This window comes from Antennarius striatus, chromosome 24 (assembly GCF_040054535.1).
Source record: "Antennarius striatus isolate MH-2024 chromosome 24, ASM4005453v1, whole genome shotgun sequence".
Taxonomy (NCBI): domain Eukaryota; kingdom Metazoa; phylum Chordata; class Actinopteri; order Lophiiformes; family Antennariidae; genus Antennarius; species Antennarius striatus.
In genome coordinates this window covers 10,687,528-10,709,907 of record NC_090799.1, presented here as the reverse complement: position 1 = coordinate 10,709,907, position 22,380 = coordinate 10,687,528, and the positions used below count along the sequence as shown (strand labels likewise).

The 22,380-nt window shown below is 54.2% G+C and overlaps 1 protein-coding gene across 2 annotated transcripts; it reads right to left on the bottom strand.

The window, feature by feature from the left end:
* Positions 1–6,180: 6,180 nt before the first annotated feature.
* kpnb3 (karyopherin (importin) beta 3) lies at positions 6,181–20,477 on the bottom strand. 2 transcript variants are annotated; one of them, XM_068309270.1, is made up of 26 exons: positions 20,322–20,477; positions 18,983–19,063; positions 16,576–16,768; positions 16,354–16,456; positions 16,167–16,263; positions 15,981–16,085; positions 15,685–15,807; positions 15,448–15,568; positions 15,281–15,368; positions 14,627–14,733; positions 14,420–14,544; positions 14,242–14,331; positions 13,924–14,097; positions 13,638–13,856; positions 13,459–13,542; positions 13,256–13,388; positions 12,457–12,578; positions 12,128–12,224; positions 11,853–12,025; positions 11,666–11,777; positions 11,381–11,436; positions 11,184–11,306; positions 10,880–11,099; positions 10,543–10,771; positions 9,912–10,053; positions 6,181–6,641 (listed from the first exon to the last, which is right to left on the bottom strand). In XM_068309270.1, exons 1-26 carry the CDS (start codon positions 20,397–20,399, stop codon positions 6,558–6,560), a joined length of 3,279 nt encoding a protein of 1,092 aa, XP_068165371.1. In that variant the 5' UTR covers positions 20,400–20,477; the 3' UTR covers positions 6,181–6,557. The 2 variants fall into 2 exon arrangements, with proteins under 2 accessions (XP_068165371.1, XP_068165372.1); XM_068309271.1 differs by having other exon boundaries at positions 9,918–10,053.
* Between the last annotated feature and the right edge of the window lie 1,903 nt (positions 20,478–22,380).

Sequence of the window (22,380 nt, the reverse complement as noted above, 5' to 3'; positions counted from 1 at the left end):
TCTGTCATCTGGAAAATCAATGTTTTGGCAAGACATTTGGTAAAAAGATCTCTTAAAATGTTCATTACACGCCTTGAAGACTGGTTACCGGACTGTGTTGACTTTTGTCCTGTCAACATCCTGACATGTTCTGTGATGATCACGTTAGATGTATGGAAAAGGTCCTGAGAGACTTCAGCCAGAAGCATCTCAAACGACGTGGGTGAGAGTTGACTCAGACTGCTGTACAACACACTGTTGAGCTCCTGCCTGATTCTCCTTTGCACCTGTTGATAAACAGACACCCACCCACCCAACGAGTGACGAACGATCGCTGGGCAGTTCTCCTCCGTGGGGGGAATGGAAACATATTTGTCATCTATGTAGTTCTGCTGACGTTGTGGTTTTTCAAGTGGCGATTTCTTAAAGCACTCTTTGAACACTTCACTCCCGTGATCAATCATGGTGGTCATCATAAGCAGTGTGGTGAAATGGAAAGGCTCTTCGTACCCGGACCAGTTTACTAAAATGGAGTTGACTGCTCCCCTGATCTCCTCCTTCATGTGGTCTATCAGCTGTAGAGGAACGAAGTCTAATCTTTGTGGGTAAATTCTGAAAGCGAGCCAAAAGCTCTGCATGATGCTGTCACCAATGTAGAAGTCGACCTGCGCTCTCGTCAAGGCGGCGTGTCTGACGGTCAAGGTCCTCAACATGGAAATGGAGATAGTGGACATTATTTCCAGAAGCAGCTGTGCCAACGCGAAGTCAAAGCCAACGCTGCTCTCCTGTGTCGTCAGTAACTCCCACTGCTCCTGTGTGACCTGGTCAATGAACCTCTGGATGAGGTCGCCCATGTGGTCCATACTGGAGTCCAGAACCGGCTCTGTTTGTGTGCCTGTGCTGATCATGACCCCCTCCATGGAGCTGTTAGTGTCATCCGTTATCAATGACAGAACCTACGGAAAGACTGGAGGAGTAACGCAGGAAACCGTACGGACATATATACAAAGATCAAAGGAGAGATCAAAAAGATCAAAGAAAGAGTCAAAGGTCAGTCTGGCTTTGACTCCCTGATCAAAGCATCCAAGCAAGACTCTTCACAAAAATTCATTCATTCATCTTCTCACCGCTTCATCCTGTGGCGGGTCGCAGGGGGCCTGGAGCCTATCCCAGCTGGGGGGGGGGACCTGAAGAGAACCCATGCCGAGAACACGCAAACTCCACACAGATCAGGACTCGAACCGGGAAGCGCCTTGCTGTGCAGCGACAGCGCCACCCACTGGCCACCCTATTGATCAGTCGTTCAAGAATAAAACCGATTGTCATTACAAAACAACAACACGCGATTTCATCCCCGCTGAGCTCCGACGGAGATATCGCGGATGCCGAGCGGGTCATGTTGAAAGGACTAGACTAACGGCTAGAGCCGCTAACCGGAGGTCAGTCAAGCCTTCCGTCATCATGGGGAACGTGAACTCGCTACCGAACAAGTTGGATGAACTGACGGCGCTGTGCAGGACTGAACAGCGCTACCGGGAGACCAGCTTGTTGGTGTTCTCTGAGACGTGGCTAACTGGTGACGTGCCAGACACTAACGTCGGACTAACCGGCTTCTCCTCCGTACGAGCGGACCGGGACACGAATACGCCGGCAAGAAGAAAGGAGGTGGATTAATCATCTATACCAGTGGTCCCCAACCCCCAGGCCGGTACCGGGCCGTGGGTCATTTGGTACCGGGCCGCTCAGAAAGAACTTATTTACATTACTTCCGTTTTATTTATTTCGGAGTCTGAAAGACGTTAAATTTGAAAAGTGACGTCTGTGTGGAATGACGCACTGACTAATTCATGCGTCTGTCCCTCTTGACGGGTCTCGGTCACATGACAGGTTATCAACACACACACATGAAGCGCCCATAAACGCACCAGTGTTCTGGATTAAAGTCGAGGCAGATTATCCTGAGATCGCCCAAAAAGGATGGAAAACCCTGCTTCCATTTCAACCTCCTGTCTTTGTGAAGCGATTTTCTGCTGTGACTGAAAACCAAACCAAACTGGAGAAGGGCAGACCTATGGAACACACTTCAGGGGTCATTGTCTCCATTACCCCTAGACCAGCGGTCCCCATCCACTAATTCTCATTATTGTAATTACTATTATATGATTGACTTGTTCACCTTTCTATTGGAAATGATCAATATTTCTCCTACGTTGAATGAACTGGTTGTAAGTCGCCAAATTTCAAAATAAACCTCATCAGTGCAGTCACTTGAATCGAGTTTTTAATGTAATTATTTCTTATAATTATTTTGTTTACAGAGACGAAATAGAGATGGTGATGATCAATTTATGAAAAAAAGTTTGTTTATTGTCTGTTGATGTCTACATTTGACATAAAACCACTGCGGACGATTTATTATTAGACTACAGCTGTCCTGGCGTCATTAACGATTATCGAGCAAATGAAGACCGGTCCGTGAAAATATTGTCTGAGATGAAACTGGTCCGTGGCGCAGAAAAGGTTGGGGACCGCTGATCTATACCAACGATAGATGGCGCCATCCGGGACATGTGACGGTGAAATCAACACTGTGTAACAGCGATCTGGAGCTAACAGCTGTTAGCATCAGACCCTACTACCTGGCGCGTGAATTCTCACACGTTATTGTCCTCGCCGTCTACATCCCTCCCCGGGCGGACCCTGAGACTGCACGAGAGACCATCTGTGGGACCACCTCTGCTCTTCGGACCCGGCACCCGGAGACGCTCGTCATTATCACTGGTGACTTTAATCACGTCACCTTGGACTCATCTCTCCCCACAATGGTCCAGTGTGTAGACTGTCCCACACGGAAGAACAGAACCATCGATCTGTTCTACACTAATGCTAAGGAGGCATACACCGCCACCCCCCTCCCCCCACTAGGCAGATCAGATCACAACCTAGTGTACCTACAGCCCACCTACATCCCGCTGGTGAAACGGCTACCGGCAACAACACGACAGGTCAGGAGGTGGTCCCCGGAAGCAGAGGAGACGCTGAGGAACTGCTTCCAGACCACCGACTGGGATGTTATTGTGGGCTCACATGGGGAGGACAGTGAGGGGGCAGCTCAGTGTTTTACAGACTACATGAACTTCTGTGTGGACATCGTGGCCCCTGTCAGGACAATCAGGTGTTACCCCAACAACAAACAATGGGTAACCAAGGAAGTCAAGGCTGTCCTGAACAGGAAGAAGCGGGCGTTCAGGAGCAAGAACGAGGAGGAGACGAGGAAGGCCCAGAAGGAAGTGAGACTCTGCCTGAGGGAAGCCAAGGAGGCGTACAGGAGGAAGCTGGAGAAGCAGCTGGGGCGCAACCAAGTGCGGGAGGTCTGGAATGGGATGACAACCATCACCGGACACGGGAAAGGGTGCAGCACTGTGGAGGGAACAGTGAATGAGCAAATGAACTAAACAGCTTTTTCAATCGGTTCATCTCCCCCACCACTCCCGGCTCCTCGTCCCAGGCCTCTCCCGGCCCTGCAGACCGCTCCACTGATGCTCCCTCCTCCTGTGCTTCCTCTCCTTCCACCCCTGCCACTTCCCCTTCCACCCCTGCCCCCGCCACCTCTCCTGAGCCCACTCCAACGGCCCCACCTCAACCACTGGACTTCCAACCTCCCCACGACTTCCTGCTCCCACCACGACGAAGACTGTCATCACTGCGGACCTGGTGACGACAACGCTGCGGAGGCTCCGTCCCTATAAGGTGGCTGGACCGGATAAGGTCTCCCCAAGACTTCTCCAAGCCCGTGCTTCGGAACTAGGGGACCCCCTTCAACAATTGTTCAACCTCAGTCTGCGGCTGGGGAGGGTCCCGTCACTGTGGAAGACCTCCTGCATCGTCCCGGTACCCAAGAAAAGATGCTCAACGAGCTCAACGACCACCGACCGGTCGCTCTTATCTCCCACGTAATGAAGACCCTAGAGCGACTGTTCCTGGAGCTCATGCGTCCACAGGTGCAGGGTGCTATGGACCCTCTCCAGTTCGCCTATCAGGCCAAGGCTGGGGTTGACGACGCTGTGTTGTTCCTCCTCCACCTTGTGCTCTCCTACCTAGACTCCGGGGGCTGTGCCGTCAGGGTGCTCTTCTTTGACTTTTCGAGCGCCTTCAACACCATCCAGCCCCGGCTCCAGCAGGATAAACTGACCTCCATGGCTGTGGACCCCTACCTCGTGAGATGGATCATGGACTACCTAACGGACAGACCCCAGTATGTCCGTATGGGGGACTGTTTGTCTTCTATGGCGACCAGCAGCATGGGGGCACCACAGGGGACCGTTCTCTCCCCCATTCTCTTCACCCTCAACATATCGGACTTCAACCACAACTCGGATACATGCCACATACAGAAGTACTCCGATGACACTGCGATAGTGGCATGTATTCGGGAGGGTGATGAGGGGGGTACAGGGCATTGGTGGCTGACTTCATGGAGTGGTGCCAACAGAACCAGCTCCAGCTCAACGTCTCCAAGACCAAGAAGATGGTGCTGGATTTCCAGCGGGCACCTCCCTCTCCACAGCCAGTGATCATGGAGGGCAGTGAGGTGGGGGTGGTAGGAAACTATCAGTACCTGGGACTGCAGCTAGACAGCAGACTGGACTGGTCACTCAACTCCAACTGTGTGTACAAGAAGGGGCAGAGCAGGATGTACTTCCTAAGGAGGCTGGCCTCCTTCAACATCTGTCCTAAGCTCCTTCTCATGTTCTATCAGTCCGTAGTCTCCAGTGTGCTGTCATATGCCATTGTGTGTTGGGGTGGGGGGGCCAGGAAAAGAGATATGGACCGTCTGAACAGACTCATCCGCAGAGCGGGCTCAGTGGTCGGTCTGAGCCTGGACTCTGGATACGCTTCTGGAGAGCAGGACCATGTCTAAATTCAGGGCCATCCTGAACAACACCAGGCACCCCCCCCCCACACACCACCTTCTCCCAGCAGAGAAGCACCTTCAGCGACAGACTGCTGTCACACAGCACCTCCTGAGAGGCTGTGGTCCTCCTTTGTGCCCCGTGCCATCAGGGGGTACAATGACTCTCTCAGGGGGAGCGGGGGGGAGGTCAGCATGTGGTTAAATGGATTTTATACTGTTTATATTTTAATTTAATACTGTTTATATTTTAATGTTTTTAGTATATGTACAGTTAATGCTACATGTGTCTGTTAGTGTGTGTCTTGTGGTATGTCCTGTTTTTTTTCCTGGTGTTTGGCTGAGCAGTGGATATGTGCAATTTCCTCCGGGATTATTAAAGTATCTATCATTTTGGTGGCTGCATGCTCAGGTGGGGGCCGGTAGGCCAAACAGGGGAAGAAGCGTCTTTGAAGACAAAGGAATTTTTTCCTTCAAACATTGATCCATCTGCACCAGTTACAGCCATACACACACACACACCCTTCTAGAAGCCCTTCCCACTAGTCTGATTGGCTGGATGGGCACCTCCTGGATACTGAGATGCCCCCACAATAGCGCACTAGGGTTTGGATGTAGTGACTGCAGTCACTCCATTAGATAACACCAGCTCCTCTTTCTCCATTCTGTCAATTCATCAGGAAGGTCTGGATTATTCTGGATTATTCTAGAATCTGTCAATAAGAGACCTAACATCATCACTGCAGACATCATTAGGCTGGAATTAACCCTGGGTGGGGCGATCAGCTGAGAAGCCCCTAGTGAGCCCAGCAGCACCCCGAGGACACCTGAAGCACCTCAGGTTCCATTATTGTCCCGTGACCTTTGACCTGTCACAGGGAGCATGTAGGAGCTGTTGACTGGATTTCATGTCAGAACCCTCAGGTGAACGTCTGCGGTGAAGCAGCGCCTCGTTTCATTGGCTGTCGCCCCCTAAGGAGAGAACACTGAGCTGTGTCCGTGTGTGTGTGTCATTCCTTAATAGCTCCCCATCATTCAGGGAGGGGTGACTTCTGCTCATCTCATTGTGGGGGTGTCAGGACATCTCCGTCGTCATGGCTACACACTCCATATGAACAGCTGTGGGGGGGATAAACTCTTGACACCAATCAGCCGATCAGAATCCCTAAAGGAATTTTATTGACTTCAGAATCCCACCGACCCACAATGCACCTCAATGGGGTCCTGTCCAGCGGGGGGCTGCTTGACCCCGGGCTGACAGGCTGAGTTCACACCCCTGTGGGGACCCTCCCTCCCACCCAGAAAACACAGAAAAGAACTAATTCCCCGGTTACCCCATGTGCACTTCCACCCTACAGAATGTTCTGCCCCGTTTGTCCCACTGGTGGCCTTCTGAGCGGACTGCCCCAATGAGAGTGAAGGAGTTCCTCGGGGGGGGGGGATAAAGTCATGACGACGTGTGACGGGGTGCAGTCATTCCCATTGATAAGTCTTGGGGGGGGACACGAACACCCAATTGCTGCCCCCCCCCAGCAGTGGAAACAGTCAGGTGGGAGCGAGCCGGGTTCCAAACGCAACAGGAAGGAGGTGTGAAGAGATCCATCATGGGCTTTAGAGCAGGGGTGTGACCGGGGGAGGGGGCTCAGGCGGTCCTGGGGGCGGGGGTTTAGGCGGTCAGGAGGTCCTGGATGGCTTTCTGCTGCGTCTCGTTCAGCGTCGATACGCACTGAGTCCACAAGCCCACCGACACCTGGAGACAATCAATCAATCAATTAGCCCACTGACCCCTGAGACAATCAATTACCCCACCGACACCTGGAGACAATCAATCAAACAGCCCACCAACACCTGGACACAATCAATCAATCAATCAGCCCACCGACACCCGGAGATACCGTTCACACGCCTGCTGGTGGATTTAAACGTTCTGATCACCTGTTATCTTAAAGCAGCACTTCTCCAGGTGGGTGCGGTGCAATGCCGGTGGGGGGCGCTTGTAACCCTGGGGAACTGCAGTGTAGATTGGGTGGCAGTTGTCAGCATGGGGCTCAGTGACCCTACCCCCCAAAGTCTAGCTCTAGGGACATGGAATGTCACCTTGCTGGGGGGAAAGGAGCCAGAGCTTGTGAGGGAGGTTGAGAGGTACCTACTAGATATAGTCGGGCTCACCTCCACCCACAGCTTGGGCCCTGGAAGCCAAACCCTTGAGAGGGGCTGGACTCTCCACTTTTCTGGTGTTACCCAAGGTGAGAGGCGGCGGGCTGGTGTGGGCTTGTTTATAGCCCCACAGCTCAGCCGTCATATCATATGTTGGAGTTCACCCCGGTGAACGAGAGGGTCGCGTCCCTATGCCTTCGGGTTGGGGACAGGTGTGTCACTGTTGTTTCGGCCTACGGGTCAAATGGCAGTGTAGAATACCCGGCCTAGCTGGAGTCCCTGGGAGGGGTACTGAATAGTGCTCCGACTGGGGCCTCCATTGTTCTCCTTGGGGACTTCAACGCTCACGTGGGCAATGATAGGGAGACCTGGAAAGGGGTGATTGGGATTGGGATGGACTTCTGTGCTAGTCAGGAGTTTGTCCATAATGAACACCTTGTTCAACCACAGGGATATTCATAAGTGCACATGGCACCAGGACACCCTAGGTCGGAGGTCAATGATCGACTTTGTTGTCATATCATCAGACCTCTGACTGCGTGTGTTGGACACTCGGGTGAAGAGAGGGGCAGAGCTGTCAACCGATCACCACCTGGTGGTGAGCTGGATCCGCTGGCAGAGCAGGACCGGGGCGGTGGTCCCTCTTTTCAAAAAGGAGGACCGGAGGGTGTGTTCCAACTATAGGGGCATCACATTCCTCAGCTTCCCAGGGAAAGGGTATTCCAGGGTACTGGAGATAAGGATTAGACCGATAGTCGAACCGTGGATTCAGGAAGAACAATGTATTTTTGTCCTGGTTGTGGAACACCAGACCAGCTCTACACTCTCCATCGAGTGCTCGAGGGTTCATGGGAGTATGCCCAACCAGTCCACATGTGTTTTGTGGAGCTGGAGAAGGCATTCGACCATGTCCCTCGTGGTATCTTGTGGGGAGTGCTTCGGGAGTCTTGGGCCCGGGGCCCTTTAATTAACTTCCTTAAGGGATCAATAAAGTTCTACTCTCTACTCTTTGCTGTGGGCTGTCCGGTCCCTGTATGGCCGAAGCCAGAGCTTGGTTCACATTGCCGGCAGTAAGTCAGACCTGTTCCAGATGCATGTTGGACCCCGACAGGGCTGCCCTCTATCACCGGTTCTGTTCATAATCTTTATGGACAGAATTTCTAGGTGCAGCCAGGATCCAGAGGGAGTCCAGTTTGGGGACCAAAGGATTTCATCTCTGCTTTTTGCAGACGATGTTGTCCTGTTGGCCTCATCAAACCTGGACCTTCAGCTGCACTGGGACGGTTTGGAGCTGAGTGTGACGCGAGTGGGATGAGGATCAGCACCTCTAAATCCGAAAAGAGTGGTGTGCCCTCTTCAGGTCGGTGGAGACTCTTTACCCCAAGTGGAGGGGTTTAAGTATCTTGGGGTCTTGTTCACAAGTGAGGGAAGGATGGAACGTGAGATTGACAGACGGATCGGTGCAGCTTCTGCAGTGATGCAGTCTCTGTATAGGTCTGTGGTGGTGAAGAAGAATCTGAGTCTCGATTTACAGGTCAATCTACGTTCCTACTCTCACCTATGGTCATGAACTTTGGGTCATGACCGAAAGGACAAGATACTGGAAACAAGCGGCTGAAAAGAGTTTCCTCCATAGAGTGGGGGTTGCACCCTTACACATAAGGTGAGGAGCTCAGAGTAGAGCTGCTGCTCCCCCACCTCGAGTGGAGCCAGCTGAGGTGGCTCGGGCATCTGTTCAGGATGCCTCCTGGACGCCTCCATGGGGAGGTGTTCCGGGTATGTCCTACTGGGAGGAGACCTCCAGGAAGACCTAGGACATGCTGGAGGGACTATGTCTCTCGGCTGGCCTGGGAACGCCTCAGGCCCCCCCTGGAGGAGCTGGAGGAGGTGTCTGGCAAGAGGCAAGTATGGGCATCCCTCCTGAGACTGTTGCCCCCGCCACCCGGATAAGCAGTTGGAGATGGATGGAGAGAATCAAGTGTACTTGCACATCCAGTGCAGTGAGCTATTAGCTTCCTGTCAGGTGGAGTACCAACCCCCCCCCCCCCCCCCCCCCCCCCAATCATAACAGAGGAGCTGAAACGTTTAGCAGAAGCCGAGTTCTGAGCACTGGTCTGACCTCAGACTAAACAGCAGGGAGGAACATCTGAGGCCCCGTCCACACGATGAACTTTATGAAAACACAACTTTTTCACACCGCATAGAAAACGATTCGCGTCCACTCGACAGCGTTTCAAAAAGCTTTCCGTCCACACGTAACCGCATCAGTGCGTTCATCAACATGTTTACAAGCAGAACAACTCCGAGAACGACAGGAGGATCGGGACGTGTGGAGAATATATAAATAAAATTTATGACACATAAAGTAACAGACAAATAAATATTTAAGTGCAATGAGTGTCTGTCAACGCATCTTCGAGGTGGAGCTGTTGTACGTCATAAAATAGCCGCGGTTAGCTTCGTTTGTACATGTAGACAAGGGTCACATGTATGATGTCACAGCAGTTTTTGTCGCAGGGACACGCCCCCCGGATAGAAAAAGTTGTGGATACACCATCCACACGACAACGTAGACCCAGCGTTTTCAAAAAATTCCACCTTAGCCACCGTTTTCAAAGACTTGTTTAGCTCCGGATATCTGCGCTGTCGTGTGGACGGAAGGCGTAACCGTCAAAAAGTTCCGGCATCGTGTGGACGGGGCCCTGAGTCTCAGCAAACGGCTTCATTACAACAACTAGCTAGCGGGGCATAACCTGCACCGATGTTGCTAGGAAACACTGCAGCACCACCTGATGGTCGTCCCTGGACCTCCAGCTGGCCGTGTGCTGCTCACGCCGGGGCTTCTGGGAAGGCGACAGCTCACCTGTACCTGACGAATGACGTTGGCCAGCCTCTTGCTGCACGCGTCTTCACCCTTCAGCGACTCGTTGGCCACGCCGTCGGCGATGATGGCGAAGATTTTAGGAAGGTAGGAGTTGTCTGGACCAAGGACGATGGGGTTGTTGCTATGGAGACAGGAGAGCAGGTGTTTGTCATTTTGAGTTCTCAGCTCAGACATCCTGCGGGGCTCGATGTGGACTCGTGTTGTGTGGCACCACCAAAATCCCATAACTTCTGCAGTAATTCTGAAATGTAAATGTTTTGACACCCCCCCCCCATACTGACATTAAACCACCTTCTATCTGTACCCTTTAAAACACTGATAGGCTGTTTGAAGCACTTCTGTGTTAAAGTCACAGGAGTACCCGTGAGTAAACGCAGCGCACGCATGGATGCTGTCAGCCAATAGCGTGTGCGTACGGGATCACATGACCACCTACTAACAATCTGCCATGTGGTGAAGCCGAGCGTCTGGAAGGGCCAACAAGCGAGAGACTAACGTTTATAGAGTGAAGAGATCATTTCCCCAACGGGAATCAGTTCTTCTCTAGAGGTCAAACATAGACGACACGACAGTGACATAATTGACACGACAGTGACATGACTGAGGGTACCTTTCAATGAGGTCACACAGGAAGTCAAAGGTGTGCGCCGCCTCCTCCTTGTCCTCGTTGAGTGGCAGCCAGCTGATCCAATGAGGAAGCACCTCGCTAACGTTCACACACTCCGGACGGAACCTCATCACCTTCCCCACGGCGGAGATGCAGTTCTCTGTGGCGTTGATGTTCTCCTTGGAGCGCGAGTCCGACGCCTGGATGACCCGGAACAGCAAGGGGATGGCCTCTGGGGGAGGGGGAGACACACCATCAGAGGGGGGAGGGACACACCCTCAGAGGGGGCGGGGCATCATCAGGGGGGAGGGACACACCGTCAGAGGAGTGGGCACCGTACCTGAGCAGAAGGCCCGGTAGCTGTCCCCTCCGTACTGGGCCATGACCCCAACCCCGTAGGCGGCGGCCTGCCTGACCTCGGGGCTGGGGTCTCCCAGCGACTGCCCCAGGGGCTGCAGGAACAGCTCTGCATACTTGAAGGAGGCGGGGCTGCAGTGCTCCACCACGTCATCGAAGATGCACAGCCCCCACTGCCGGTCGGCCCACGGCCTGTTGGGACACTGGACACCAGTGGGACGCCGTCAGCGGGACGCCATCAGCAATCACCCCCCTGGCCCCCCCAGATGGACACAGGAAGTACTCACGATCAGCTGCACGATGAGCTGCAGCAGCTGCTCGAACCAGGGCAGCACCTTCTCCCTGTAGCTGCTGAGCACCGAGTGCAGAACGTCCGACACCTTGGTCAGGATGTACACGTCGTTCTCATCCTGGGGGGTGGGGAGGTCAGGGTTATCTCTACACGCTGCAGCACAGAACCGTTTGGTCTGGGTGGGGCTCTTACCTCGTCCTGGAGGGTCTCCTCCACCTGCTCGTCGTAGTCTTCGTCCTGCCTCTTGGCTGGGAAACACCAATCAGAGCTCAGGGTCAGAGGTCAAACCCCCACCGTTCACTTTGTGTCAGCACCGGATGCTTCTGGTCTCGTGTCAAAGGTCCCATTATTAAACCCCCCCCCCCCCCTACCAACAAACTCCTGTATCCACAACAACAGGAAGTTGTGCCACAGTTGTCTGTTTCAGATCACCCCCCCTGGATGCGACACTCAAGCTAACCCCCCCCTTGAACTCACCCTGCCTGAGCTCTTGGTTCTTGAAGTGCTCCTCCAGCTTGGCCTTCAGGATGCCCCCCAGCTCCTCAAAGTGCTCGTTGTTCAGGCAGCCGTCCCCCATCAGCTCCACGCACTGAAAGGGAACCAGGCGTCAGCACTAGACCCCACCCCCGCCCGGCAGACTCCCGCCTCCTCGTGAGGCCCCCACCTTGGCGAAGGAGTGCATGATCTCGGACAGGACGTCGGAGTCGGGCTCGGTGCCGATGGCCTTGATGAGGGCGTCGCACATGAAGAGCCACATCTGGGTCAGGTAGTCCGGCCCCCGCACCCGGGCGCACTCCAGCAGCAGCGGCATGGACTCAGCCGCCGCCACCCGCACACGTAAGGCCGTTCAGGATGTAACCGCACCCGCTGGGCCCCGCCCACTACAACTAGGCCCCACCTCCCAGCGTGACCCCATTGGCTGATGGACATGAAGGATATCATCATGGAAGTAGAACTTGAGCAGAGGAACCATCAGCTTCACCACCTGCTCCGTGTACTCCACAAAGCCCTCCTTCAGCTCCTTAGCGTAGCACACCTGAACACACACACACACACACACGTGTTACACACCTGAACACACACGGCTCCAATTTGATGAGCAGCACTCCCCCCCCCCCCGATCACCAAGGTTTCCATACCAACCACACTGGTTCACCAGCCGCTGTGGTGAAATGTAGAAACACATTGTGCTTCCAGAGAGCAGGCAGAAGCCTGTGGAGGGGTGTGTGTGTGTGTGTGTGTGTGTGTGTGTGTGGTTCCACACCCACCAGCATCTGGCAGGCCGTGGCCTTCTCCTCCAGACCGGCCGTCTTGATGCCGAAGCTCTGCTGGTCTCCCAGGTTCACAAACTCCCAGCCGTCGTCCTCAGAGATGTTCTCCATGTCCTGGGCTGGGGGGCAAACAGGAGAGGTCAGAGGTCACAGACAACTTAAAAACACCGTCAGCGTCCAAATCCACCTGGGCTGTGGGGCAGATGTTCACCTTCTGAACGTCCACCACAATACTGGACTCTAAAAACCACCAGAAAACCATTAGCTCATGTTACTGTACAATAAATCAATACAAATACATACATGTATCTACCGTGGTGTCACTCGTGAGTCACGTGATGTTTATCCAGATTAGATCATGGTAAACTAATCCTGACAATTTAATCCTTGAGAAGACAACACTTGAAGGAACTCTCCTCCAGTTTTAAGTGATAATGATCCACTGTAGCATGTAGCATTTACCTACTGTAGCACGTAGCTACAGCATGTAGCATGTAGCTTATCATTAGCGTGAAGGAGGAGGAGTTACTGTTGGTCAGGGTCAGAGTTGTGTTCATGTAGCGACACGCAGCAGCGCGTCGCTAACGACTGCTTCCTGGTTCAGACCTGCAGCTCATTTTCTAGGTCACGTCTTCCAAGGGTGCGAATGCTAGGCTACTAGCATCAGACCAGAGTCATGTTCCTTCTCCACGTCCGATTGGCTGATGTCAGGAAATGTGTCAGAAGGACAGAGAGGGCGGTTACCACTGCTGTGTGTGTGTGTGTGTGTGTGTGTGTGTGTGTGTGTGTGTCTTACTGTCCAGCAGGGCCACCTCTGGCTTGATGGAGGCGGTCTTCATCAGGGGGCCCATCACCACAGGCAGGTACTGCTGGAACTCCTTCCCCAGGATCTTACACATGCGGGCCCAGGCAGAGATCATGTAGGAGATCTGCAGGAGGACACATGGAGGTGAAGCTGCAGCAGCGTCAGGAGAACCCCCCCGGTCCAGGACCTCCTACCTGAGGGTCGTCGTCCTCCAGGTCGTTGAAGTCCGTCTGGGTCTTCAGGAGCAGCTGCATGACTGCGGAGGCGTCTGGCATGAACTGGGGGCGGGAGCATGTGGAGGCGTGAGTCTTCACGTGAGGAGGGAGGAGGACCCTGAGGGGCCGTGTCTTGTTGGGTGGGGGGGTGGGCCTACCTTCTCCTTGCCCACGGCCAGGCCGATGAGGCTGATGCACTCGATGGTCTTCCCCCGGAGCAGCCGCAGCTCCTTCTGCACGGCGTTCTCCACGATGTGTTTGAGCGACGGCATGAAGCGGTCGTAGAACGGCACGAAGCGCTCCTCCGCCGTGTCGGCCACCGAGGCGATGGAGGTCACCACCTGCTCCAGGACCAGCTTGGTGCCCTTCTGGATCAGCTAGACAAACACCCACACTCAGCTGAAGGAACGGCCCCCCCAGCCGAACCCCCAGCACCTTCTCTACCTCCTGCAGCTTGTCCACCATGATCACGTGCAGGTGTTCCACCAGGTTGTCCAGGTAGGGCACGAGCAGCGCCTTGGGGCAGTCCTCCGTGAAGTTGATGAGGGCGGCGGCGGCGTGCGCCTGCACCCGGGGGTGGGTCTTATCCATCATGGTCTGAAGCAGCGCCGAGATCACCTGCAAAGAGCACAGCAGCCAATCAGAGCCTCTGAACGCACGCCAACCACATCACTGTTTATAACCAGTTATAAAGGCACACAGCCCCTATGTCACAGCAGCTCATCACTAGTCATCTCTGGTCACTGCGGCATCTTTAGTTACCTTACTGTGGAACTTCTTTTGGAACGTGGGTGCGAAGTCTGTGGCCATCTGTCCAATGGCGTTGCAGGCAGCATAGCGCACCCTGGGGTGCTGGAGACACACACACACACACACACACACACACACCATTTAGCTTCCCGTCAGCCCACCAGAGCGCCACAGGAACAGGAAGTCTCACCGAGTCGGCGCAGTACTCCAGGACACAGTTGACAATCTCCTGCAGGATGGCCTCCATCTGCTGGTGGCAGCCCTCCCCAATGGCAGACAGCGCCATCAGCCCCGCATGGCGGTACTTCCAGTCCACTGGGGAGACGTACGGGTTCATCAGTGTGCCCCCCCCGACTGCAGGCTGCCCCCCCCCACTGCAGTGAGTTCATGTACTTACGGTTGTGCAGCATCTGTGTGATGTGCTGCTTGATCATCGGCAGAATGATCTTTCCCCCCAGGCCACAAGCAATCCTGTCCAGAGCGCTCTCCCCCGCCACAGCGTTACTGTGGAGACATCACACCCCCTGACATCCACCAAGTCTGATAACCCCCCCCATGTCTGCTCATTACCCCCCCACCACCAAGTCTGCTCATCCCTCACCCCCCACTCCTATCTGAGCCTCTGGTTCACGCCTCCATCTATCTCGCCCCCCATTGGTCGGGGCTGGCTGTGCCGCTTCCTGTGTGGATCAGGATTGGTCCATCAGTCCATCAGAGATCCAATCAGCTCCTCTGAAGGTCTGAGACGGTTTGTCAACTCCTCCCCCAGAGACAGTGTGATGGTATCCATGGTAACCAGCAGGTCACATACTATCACATACCTCAGCAGCGTGACGTGTCCATGTGGACCTGCCGGTTACCACGGTTACCATCAGCAGCCTGATGTGTCCTTGTAGACCTGCTGGTTACCATGGACACAGTTGGTCTCTGTTCTGATTGTTACCGAGGGGGGGGGCTAACACTCCACTAGTCCTACTCCACCAGTTTCTCTGCTGGGGGGACAACAGGCTGCCAGACCCCCGTCCAGCTGATCCCCCCTCAAACTCTTTACCTGTCAAAGTCGTCGTCCTCCAGCTCATCAGCCATGGCCCAGTCTTCATCGTCCTCCAGGTCCACCATCATCGTCAGCATCTGAGGCACTGCACACAAGGGGAGCTGCTCAGAGGCGTTCAGCCTTCAGAATGGGGGGGGGGGTGATTGGATGGGGGGGTGGCTTACCACTCTGAGCCACGATGGCCGTGTGTTTCCTCAGCATGGCCGCTGCCGTCTCAGACAGGGTGACGATGACCTCCAGCGCCAGCTGCCTCTGCATGTTGGTCAGGTGGGTGTCGGCACACAGCTGAGGACACGGGGGGGTGGTAACAGTTAGCATTAGGGGACGCAGCCCAGCGTTACACACACACACACACACACACACACACACACACACCAACCGTGTCACACCATGTGACCTACCTTCAGACACAGCTGCAGCGTGGCCTCCAGGTTGGGTCTCAGATATTTGGGTGCTGTGTCAGCGATCTCCACCAAGGACTTGAGGACAGAGTCGTCTCCTTGGTAACACGACTCATTGACGGCCTGATTCCAAACAGAGGCAGTGGTTAGTGTTCCATTTAGCAGCAGGAGCATGATGAGCTGAGTCAGCGTGAACCCACGCTCAAACAGCTCAGTCACACAGATGAACCACGCCATCATGAGAAACACGGCTGCGTGTGTGAGCGTCCACACGCGGTGGACCTCAGCTGTCCTACCTGCAGGATGCCAGGCAGCAGGTCAGCAAAGTGCTTCAGCAGAGCGGGGTTTCCTTCGTTGGAGAGGACGAAGGACGCTGCAGCCCGAGCTGCCAGGGTCCGAATCTGAGCCGGAATTCAAGAAGAACAAAGGTGAAGGAACCACAAACATCAAACCCAGACCCACAATCCAGCCAGAGGCCTGACCTGTGGGTGTGCCAGGTCCTGCATGCACTGAACGAGCATCATCTTGATGACTTCTATGTAGTGCTGCTGCTGGTTGCCAAAGATTCCAGGGAAGTTCCTACAGGAGCCGAACGGCAGACAAGCGTTAGCGAGCAGGAAAACATGGAGGCATTTCCACAGGGTTCATGCTGGATAAACAGGAGCGCACCAGAAGATGTGCAGAGCAGCTTCACGCAGGTTCACATTGTCCGAGTTCACAGACTCAAAGAGGAACTTCAGTAGTTCTGGCCACTGGTTGTTCCCATCATCATCTAGGAGAGGGAGAGTTCACATCAAACCAGCTCAAACAGACGGTTCAAGTCTCTCATTGGACAGTTTTACTGAACACAATCGATCAGATTGACGTTTAGACCAGCTGACACAGTCCTACCAATGAGGTTGCGAGAGAGCTCTGCTGCGATGTCGCACACCTTCCTGCGGATGTTGGGCGAGGCCTCCTGTTGGATGATTGTGAGTAAATCTGTCTTGATGGCCGCCTGCATCTCAAGGGTCAGGCCCGGGTAGATCTCCTCAAAGGACGACGACAGCAGCCGGCGCAGCAGCACCGCCGCCATCTGTTTGACCTGAGAACATAAAACTGGTTCACACCATGTCACAGGACGCTGGTCCTAACCCCAACCATGTCACAGGACGCTGGTCCTAACCCCAACCATGTCACAGGACGCTGGTCCTAACCCCAACCATGTCACAGGACGCTGGTCCTAACCCCAACCATGTCACAGGACGCTGGTCCCAACCCCAAACATGTCACAGGACGCTGGTCCTAACCCCAACAATGTCACAGGACGCTGGTCCTAACCCCAACAATGTCACAGGACGCTGGTCCTAACCCCAACAATGTCACAGGACGCTGGCCCTAACCCCAAACATGTCACAGGACGCTGGTCCTAACCCCAACAATGTCACAGGACGCTGGTCCTAACCCCAACCATGTCACAGGACGCTGGTCCTAACCCCAACCATGTCACAGGACGCTGGTCCCAACCCCAACCATGTCACAGGACGCTGGTCCTAACCCCAACAATGTCACAGGACGCTGGCCCTAACCCCAAACATGTCACAGGACGCTGGTCCTAACCCCAACAATGTCACAGGACGCTGGCCCTAACCCCAAACATGTCACAGGACGCTGGTCCTAACCCCAAACATGTCACAGGACGCTGGTCCTAACCCCAAACATGTCACAGGACGCTGGTCCTAACCCCAACCATGTCACAGGACGCTGGTCCTAACCCCAACAATGTCACAGGACGCTGGTCCTAACCCCAGCAATGTCACAGGACGCTGGCCCTAACCCCAAACATGTCACAGGACGCTGGTCCTAACCCCAACCATGTCACAGGACGCTGGTCCCAACCCCAAACATGTCACAGGACGCTGGTCCTAACCCCAACCATGTCACAGGACGCTGGCCCTAACCCCAAACATGTCACAGGACGCTGGTCCTAACCCCAAACATGTCACAGGACGCTGGTCCCAACCCCAAACATGTCACAGGACGCTGGTCCTAACCCCAACAATGTCACAGGACGCTGGTCCTAACCCCAAACATGTCACAGGACGCTGGTCCTAACCCCAAACATGTCACAGGACGCTGGTCCTAACCCCAAACATGTCACAGGACGCTGGTCCTAACCCCAAACATGTCACAGGACGCTGGTCCTAACCCCAACCATGTCACAGGACGCTGGTCCTAACCCCAACCATGTCACAGGACGCTGGTTCTAACCCCAACAATGTCACAGGACGCTGGTCCTAACCCCAAACATGTCACAGGACGCTGGTCCTAACCCCAAACATGTCACAGGACGCTGGTCCTAACCCCAACCATGTCACAGGACGCTGGTCCTAACCCCAACCATGTCACAGGACGCTGGTCCTAACCCCAAACATGTCACAGGACGCTGGTCCTAACCCCAACCATGTCACAGGACGCTGGTCCTAACCCCAACCATGTCACAGGACGCTGGTCCTAACCCCAACCATGTCACAGGACGCTGGTCCCAACCCCAAACATGTCACAGGACGCTGGTCCTAACCCCAACCATGTCACAGGACGCTGGCCCTAACCCCAAACATGTCACAGGACGCTGGTCCTAACCCCAAACATGTCACAGGACGCTGGTCCCAACCCCAAACATGTCACAGGACGCTGGTCCTAACCCCAACAATGTCACAGGACGCTGGTCCTAACCCCAAACATGTCACAGGACGCTGGTCCTAACCCCAACCATGTCACAGGACGCTGGTCCTAACCCCAACCATGTCACAGGACGCTGGTCCTAACCCCAACCATGTCACAGGACGCTGGTCCTAACCCCAACCATGTCACAGGACACTGGCCCTAACCCCAACCATGTCACAGGACGCTGGTCCTAACCCCAACCATGTCACAGGACGCTGGCCCAATGTCCAGACCCCTCCAGACAAAGACATTCAATGTTTACAGTAACATTTCCAGTCATTAACCCTAACCTAACCCTAAAAGCACAGAGACATCTGAGAAAGGAGGAGCTGCTCCCTCAACAAACCCCACTCTTATTTCAAGACTAAAAATATCCCTTATGATGTAAAGACAGAGGGGCCCGCAGCTGTCGTCACGCCACCAACACCAGAACGGCGTCACACCACCAGAACGGCCCCAACGGTGTCCGGTACTAATCCTTCACGTCACGCTGCTGCTGAGGTCTGACGTGGTCGTCGTCTCCAGCTGTTAACTGGTGGAGAACCACAAGTGTGTTCCTGTGGCTCCACTGGAACACAGCCACTGTACACACCTCCTCTGCAGCTGATGCATCTCTGACGGCCTGCAGCAGGAATGTGATCTTGTTCTGACCCGGGATCGTGTCGTAGGCCTCCTGCAAAGAAGCACATTGGACCAGGAAGAGAGGTTTACTCACAAACAATGATGAGAGTTACTGATTAACAAACAAGGATGAGAGATTTACTGATTAACAATGACCACAAACAAGGCAACAATCAGACAGGAAGGTCGTTGTTCACATGCTGATCATTCCACCTGATTGATCCCTTGATTAAGTGAATGACTGGATTAATCTGATGATAATCTGTGTGGACGTCATCAAAGACAATACAATCAAATAATCACAACACGTGACCACGAGAGTTTTAGTGTGAAGTCAAACACCTAGAGGGGCGATCACGTGACCAGAGGAACCATTTAACGGGGTCCCGGTGGGTTCTACCCATCATACGGACACCAGTCCTGGGGGGGTTCTACCCATCATACGGACACCAGTCCTGGGGGGTTCTACCCATCATACGGACACCAGTCCCGGTGGGTTCTACCCGTCAAAAGGACACCGGGTCCTGGGGGGTTCTACCCGTCACACGGACACCGGGTCGTGGAACAGGAGCCCATCGGCTGCAGAAGCATCACCTCCAAACTGGATTCAGTGACGTCACGCCCACGTCACCACAGAACAGACTCGTGCCGATGGTTTGAGCGACAGCTCCGGTAACACGTGGATCACCGGGGCTTAGCGCGGGGCCGGGCCGGCTGGGGCTCACAAAGGAACCGCTGACCCGCAGAAGGCCGACGAGCCCGGCCCACGCCCCCCCACAGCTCCAGGGGACCGGGGGAGCGAACACCCCGGGGGGCGGGGCCGGGATGACCGGGCATGGGGCAACACGAGGAACGGAAATGACGTCACGTACGGTCACTAGGCCGTAGCATTAGCACTGCTAACAGGCTAACCCGCAGTGGGCCGGCTGCTTCCAGCGGACGTTCCACCGCGGAGCCCCGTGTCGGCTGCCTGTCCACACGGGGTGCAGCGGACCCTCGAGGCGGCCTTGTGGTCGTGGAGCGGGGCCGGTTTAGCTGGTTCCCGTTCCCGCTAGCCGACCAACGGCTGTGGGCTCCGGGGCGGACGGACCGGGAGTGACCGGCCGCCCCGCTCCGGACTCCCCCCTCCCGGGGGAAACACGCGCCCTCTCCCGCGCCGGTCCCGCGCCGCGGTCCGCCCCGTTCACGCAGCTACGCAGCATGGAGCTAGCTAGCGTTAGCCTTAGCCTTAGCCGCGGAGCGTTGGCGCGTTGCACGTGGGAAAGGCGCGAGCCTCCCGGCGGACAGCCGGCGCTGCGGCTCGCGCTCACCTCGGACTGCTTCCGGACCGCGTTGTCGGGACTCATCAGGTTCCCCAGCAGGACGTAGAACTGCTGCTGCTTCGCCATCGCGCTCAGACGTTCAACTACCAGCCGCCGGACGAGCGCGAGGCCAGCGGAGCTGCGGCAGACACGCACGAGCCTGCTCGCGTCCTATTGGCTGGATTTATCCGGTACACGCCCCCCTCGCGGAAGCAGCCGCCCGGAGTGAACGCACGCCATTGGCTCCGGCCGGCCCTGGATGTCTATTGGTTAGACGCCACACATGAAAGTAACGGCTGTGCTCCTATTGGCTAATGGAGAAGCCCCAAAGCGCGGGAAATGCTTGAGTCAGACATGAAGAACAGTGTGATGAGTGATTGGTGGAAAGGAGCTGAAAGCGCTGACTGCGTCATGAACACAAAACCACGTGACTTCGTTCCGCTCGTGATTCAATGGCAGAAGAACCGGAAGTCAAATTACGAATTTTTTTTTGTTGAGTGATGCGCTTTCTCTCCTTTCATCGTCCATCCATCCATCCATCATCCATTCATCCCTCCATCATCCATCCATCCCTCCATCCATCATCAATCCTTCATCCATCTTCTATCATCCATCCATCCATCAATCCTTCATCCATCTTCTGTCATCCATACATCCATCATCCATCCATCATCAATCCATCCATCATCCATCCATCCATCCATCCATCCATCCATCCATCCATCCATCCATCATCAATCCATCCATCCATCCCTCATCCATCATCCATCCATCATCCATCCCTCCATGCATCCATCAATCCTTCATCCATCTTCTGTCATCCATACATCCATCATCAATCCATCCATCCATCCATCCATCAATCCTTCATCCATCTTCTGTCATCCATACATCCATCATCCATCCATCATCAATCCATACATCCATCATCCATACATCCCTCCCTCCATCCATCCATCCATCCATCCCTCATCCATCATCCATCCCTCCATGCATCCATCAATCCTTCATCCATCTTCTATTATCCATACATCCATCATCCATCCATCCATCCCCCATCCAACAGCTTCCTTCCATGAACTAAAGTAATGCACCTGAGGGACTCTAACGATCCCTGAGGTTCTCCTGGTTCTCCTGGAACGTCTTGTCCAACATCTCACACACACAGAGGTCCTCTTGGTGACTGGATTCAGGTGTGTGTGACTGCAGCGTCAGAGCGTCTCTGGTGTGAGGTGTTTCCTCAGGGATCTGGTCCTTACTGTCCTCTAACAGGTACTGACTGTGGTTCTACAGGCGTGTTGACGCCGTTGTGATGACCTGGTGCATCCCAGGTTTCTGACCACGATGCAGGCCTTGAAATGAACTATTTTTCTTGGTAGCACTGGTGCTCCCAAATTTAGAAGTTAGTGGCATCAGCAAAGACTTTAGGAGCACCTACCACAAAGCAAGGCGTACAGACGATATACTGTATGGAACATGGCATGTGTTGTATTCACAGAACCGTCAACACTTTTGTAAACATGTTTTTAACAGTAGTTGGGTGTCTTGGCTCTCGGTCCCTCTCTGATCCACATTTTCACTGGAGGCCCAGCAACAAAGTTCTCCTCAGGAGGACCCTCTACACCAGGGGTATTCAATTAAAGTCACGGAGGTCTGGTTAGAAAAATGTCCTCCTGGTAAAAGGTCCGAGCCCAAGTCCAGTTTGTGTCTTATAGCCGGCCACTATATCCACACTATCATTTATTATCAATTGTCAATTCAGGATATGTTTAAGATAGATAGATGGATGGATGGATGGATGGATGGATGGATGGATGCATGGATGGATGGATGGATGGATGGATGGATGGATGGATGGATGGATGGATGGATGGATGGATGGATGGATGGATGGATGGATAGATAGATAGATAGATAGATAGATAGATAGATAGATAGATAGATAGATAGATAGATAGATAGATAGATAGATAGATAGATAGATAGATAGATAGATAGATAGATAGATAGATAGATACTTTATAATCCCTGAGGAAATTGTACATATCCACTGCTCAGGCATTACATA

Excerpts from the sequence above, each read along its gene's own strand:
- kpnb3 (XM_068309270.1), bottom strand. The coding sequence starts at position 20,399 with ATGGCGAAGCAGCAGCAGTTCTACGTCCTGCTGGGGAACCTGATGAGT. Across the intron at positions 15,569-15,684 it reads CGCTGCAGCTGTGTCTGAAG|CTGTGTGCCGACACCCACCT; the intron begins GTAGGTCACATG and ends CCGTGTCCTCAG. Across the intron at positions 14,734-15,280 it reads GAGGACGACGACTTTGACAG|TAACGCTGTGGCGGGGGAGA; the intron begins GTAAAGAGTTTG and ends ATGTCTCCACAG.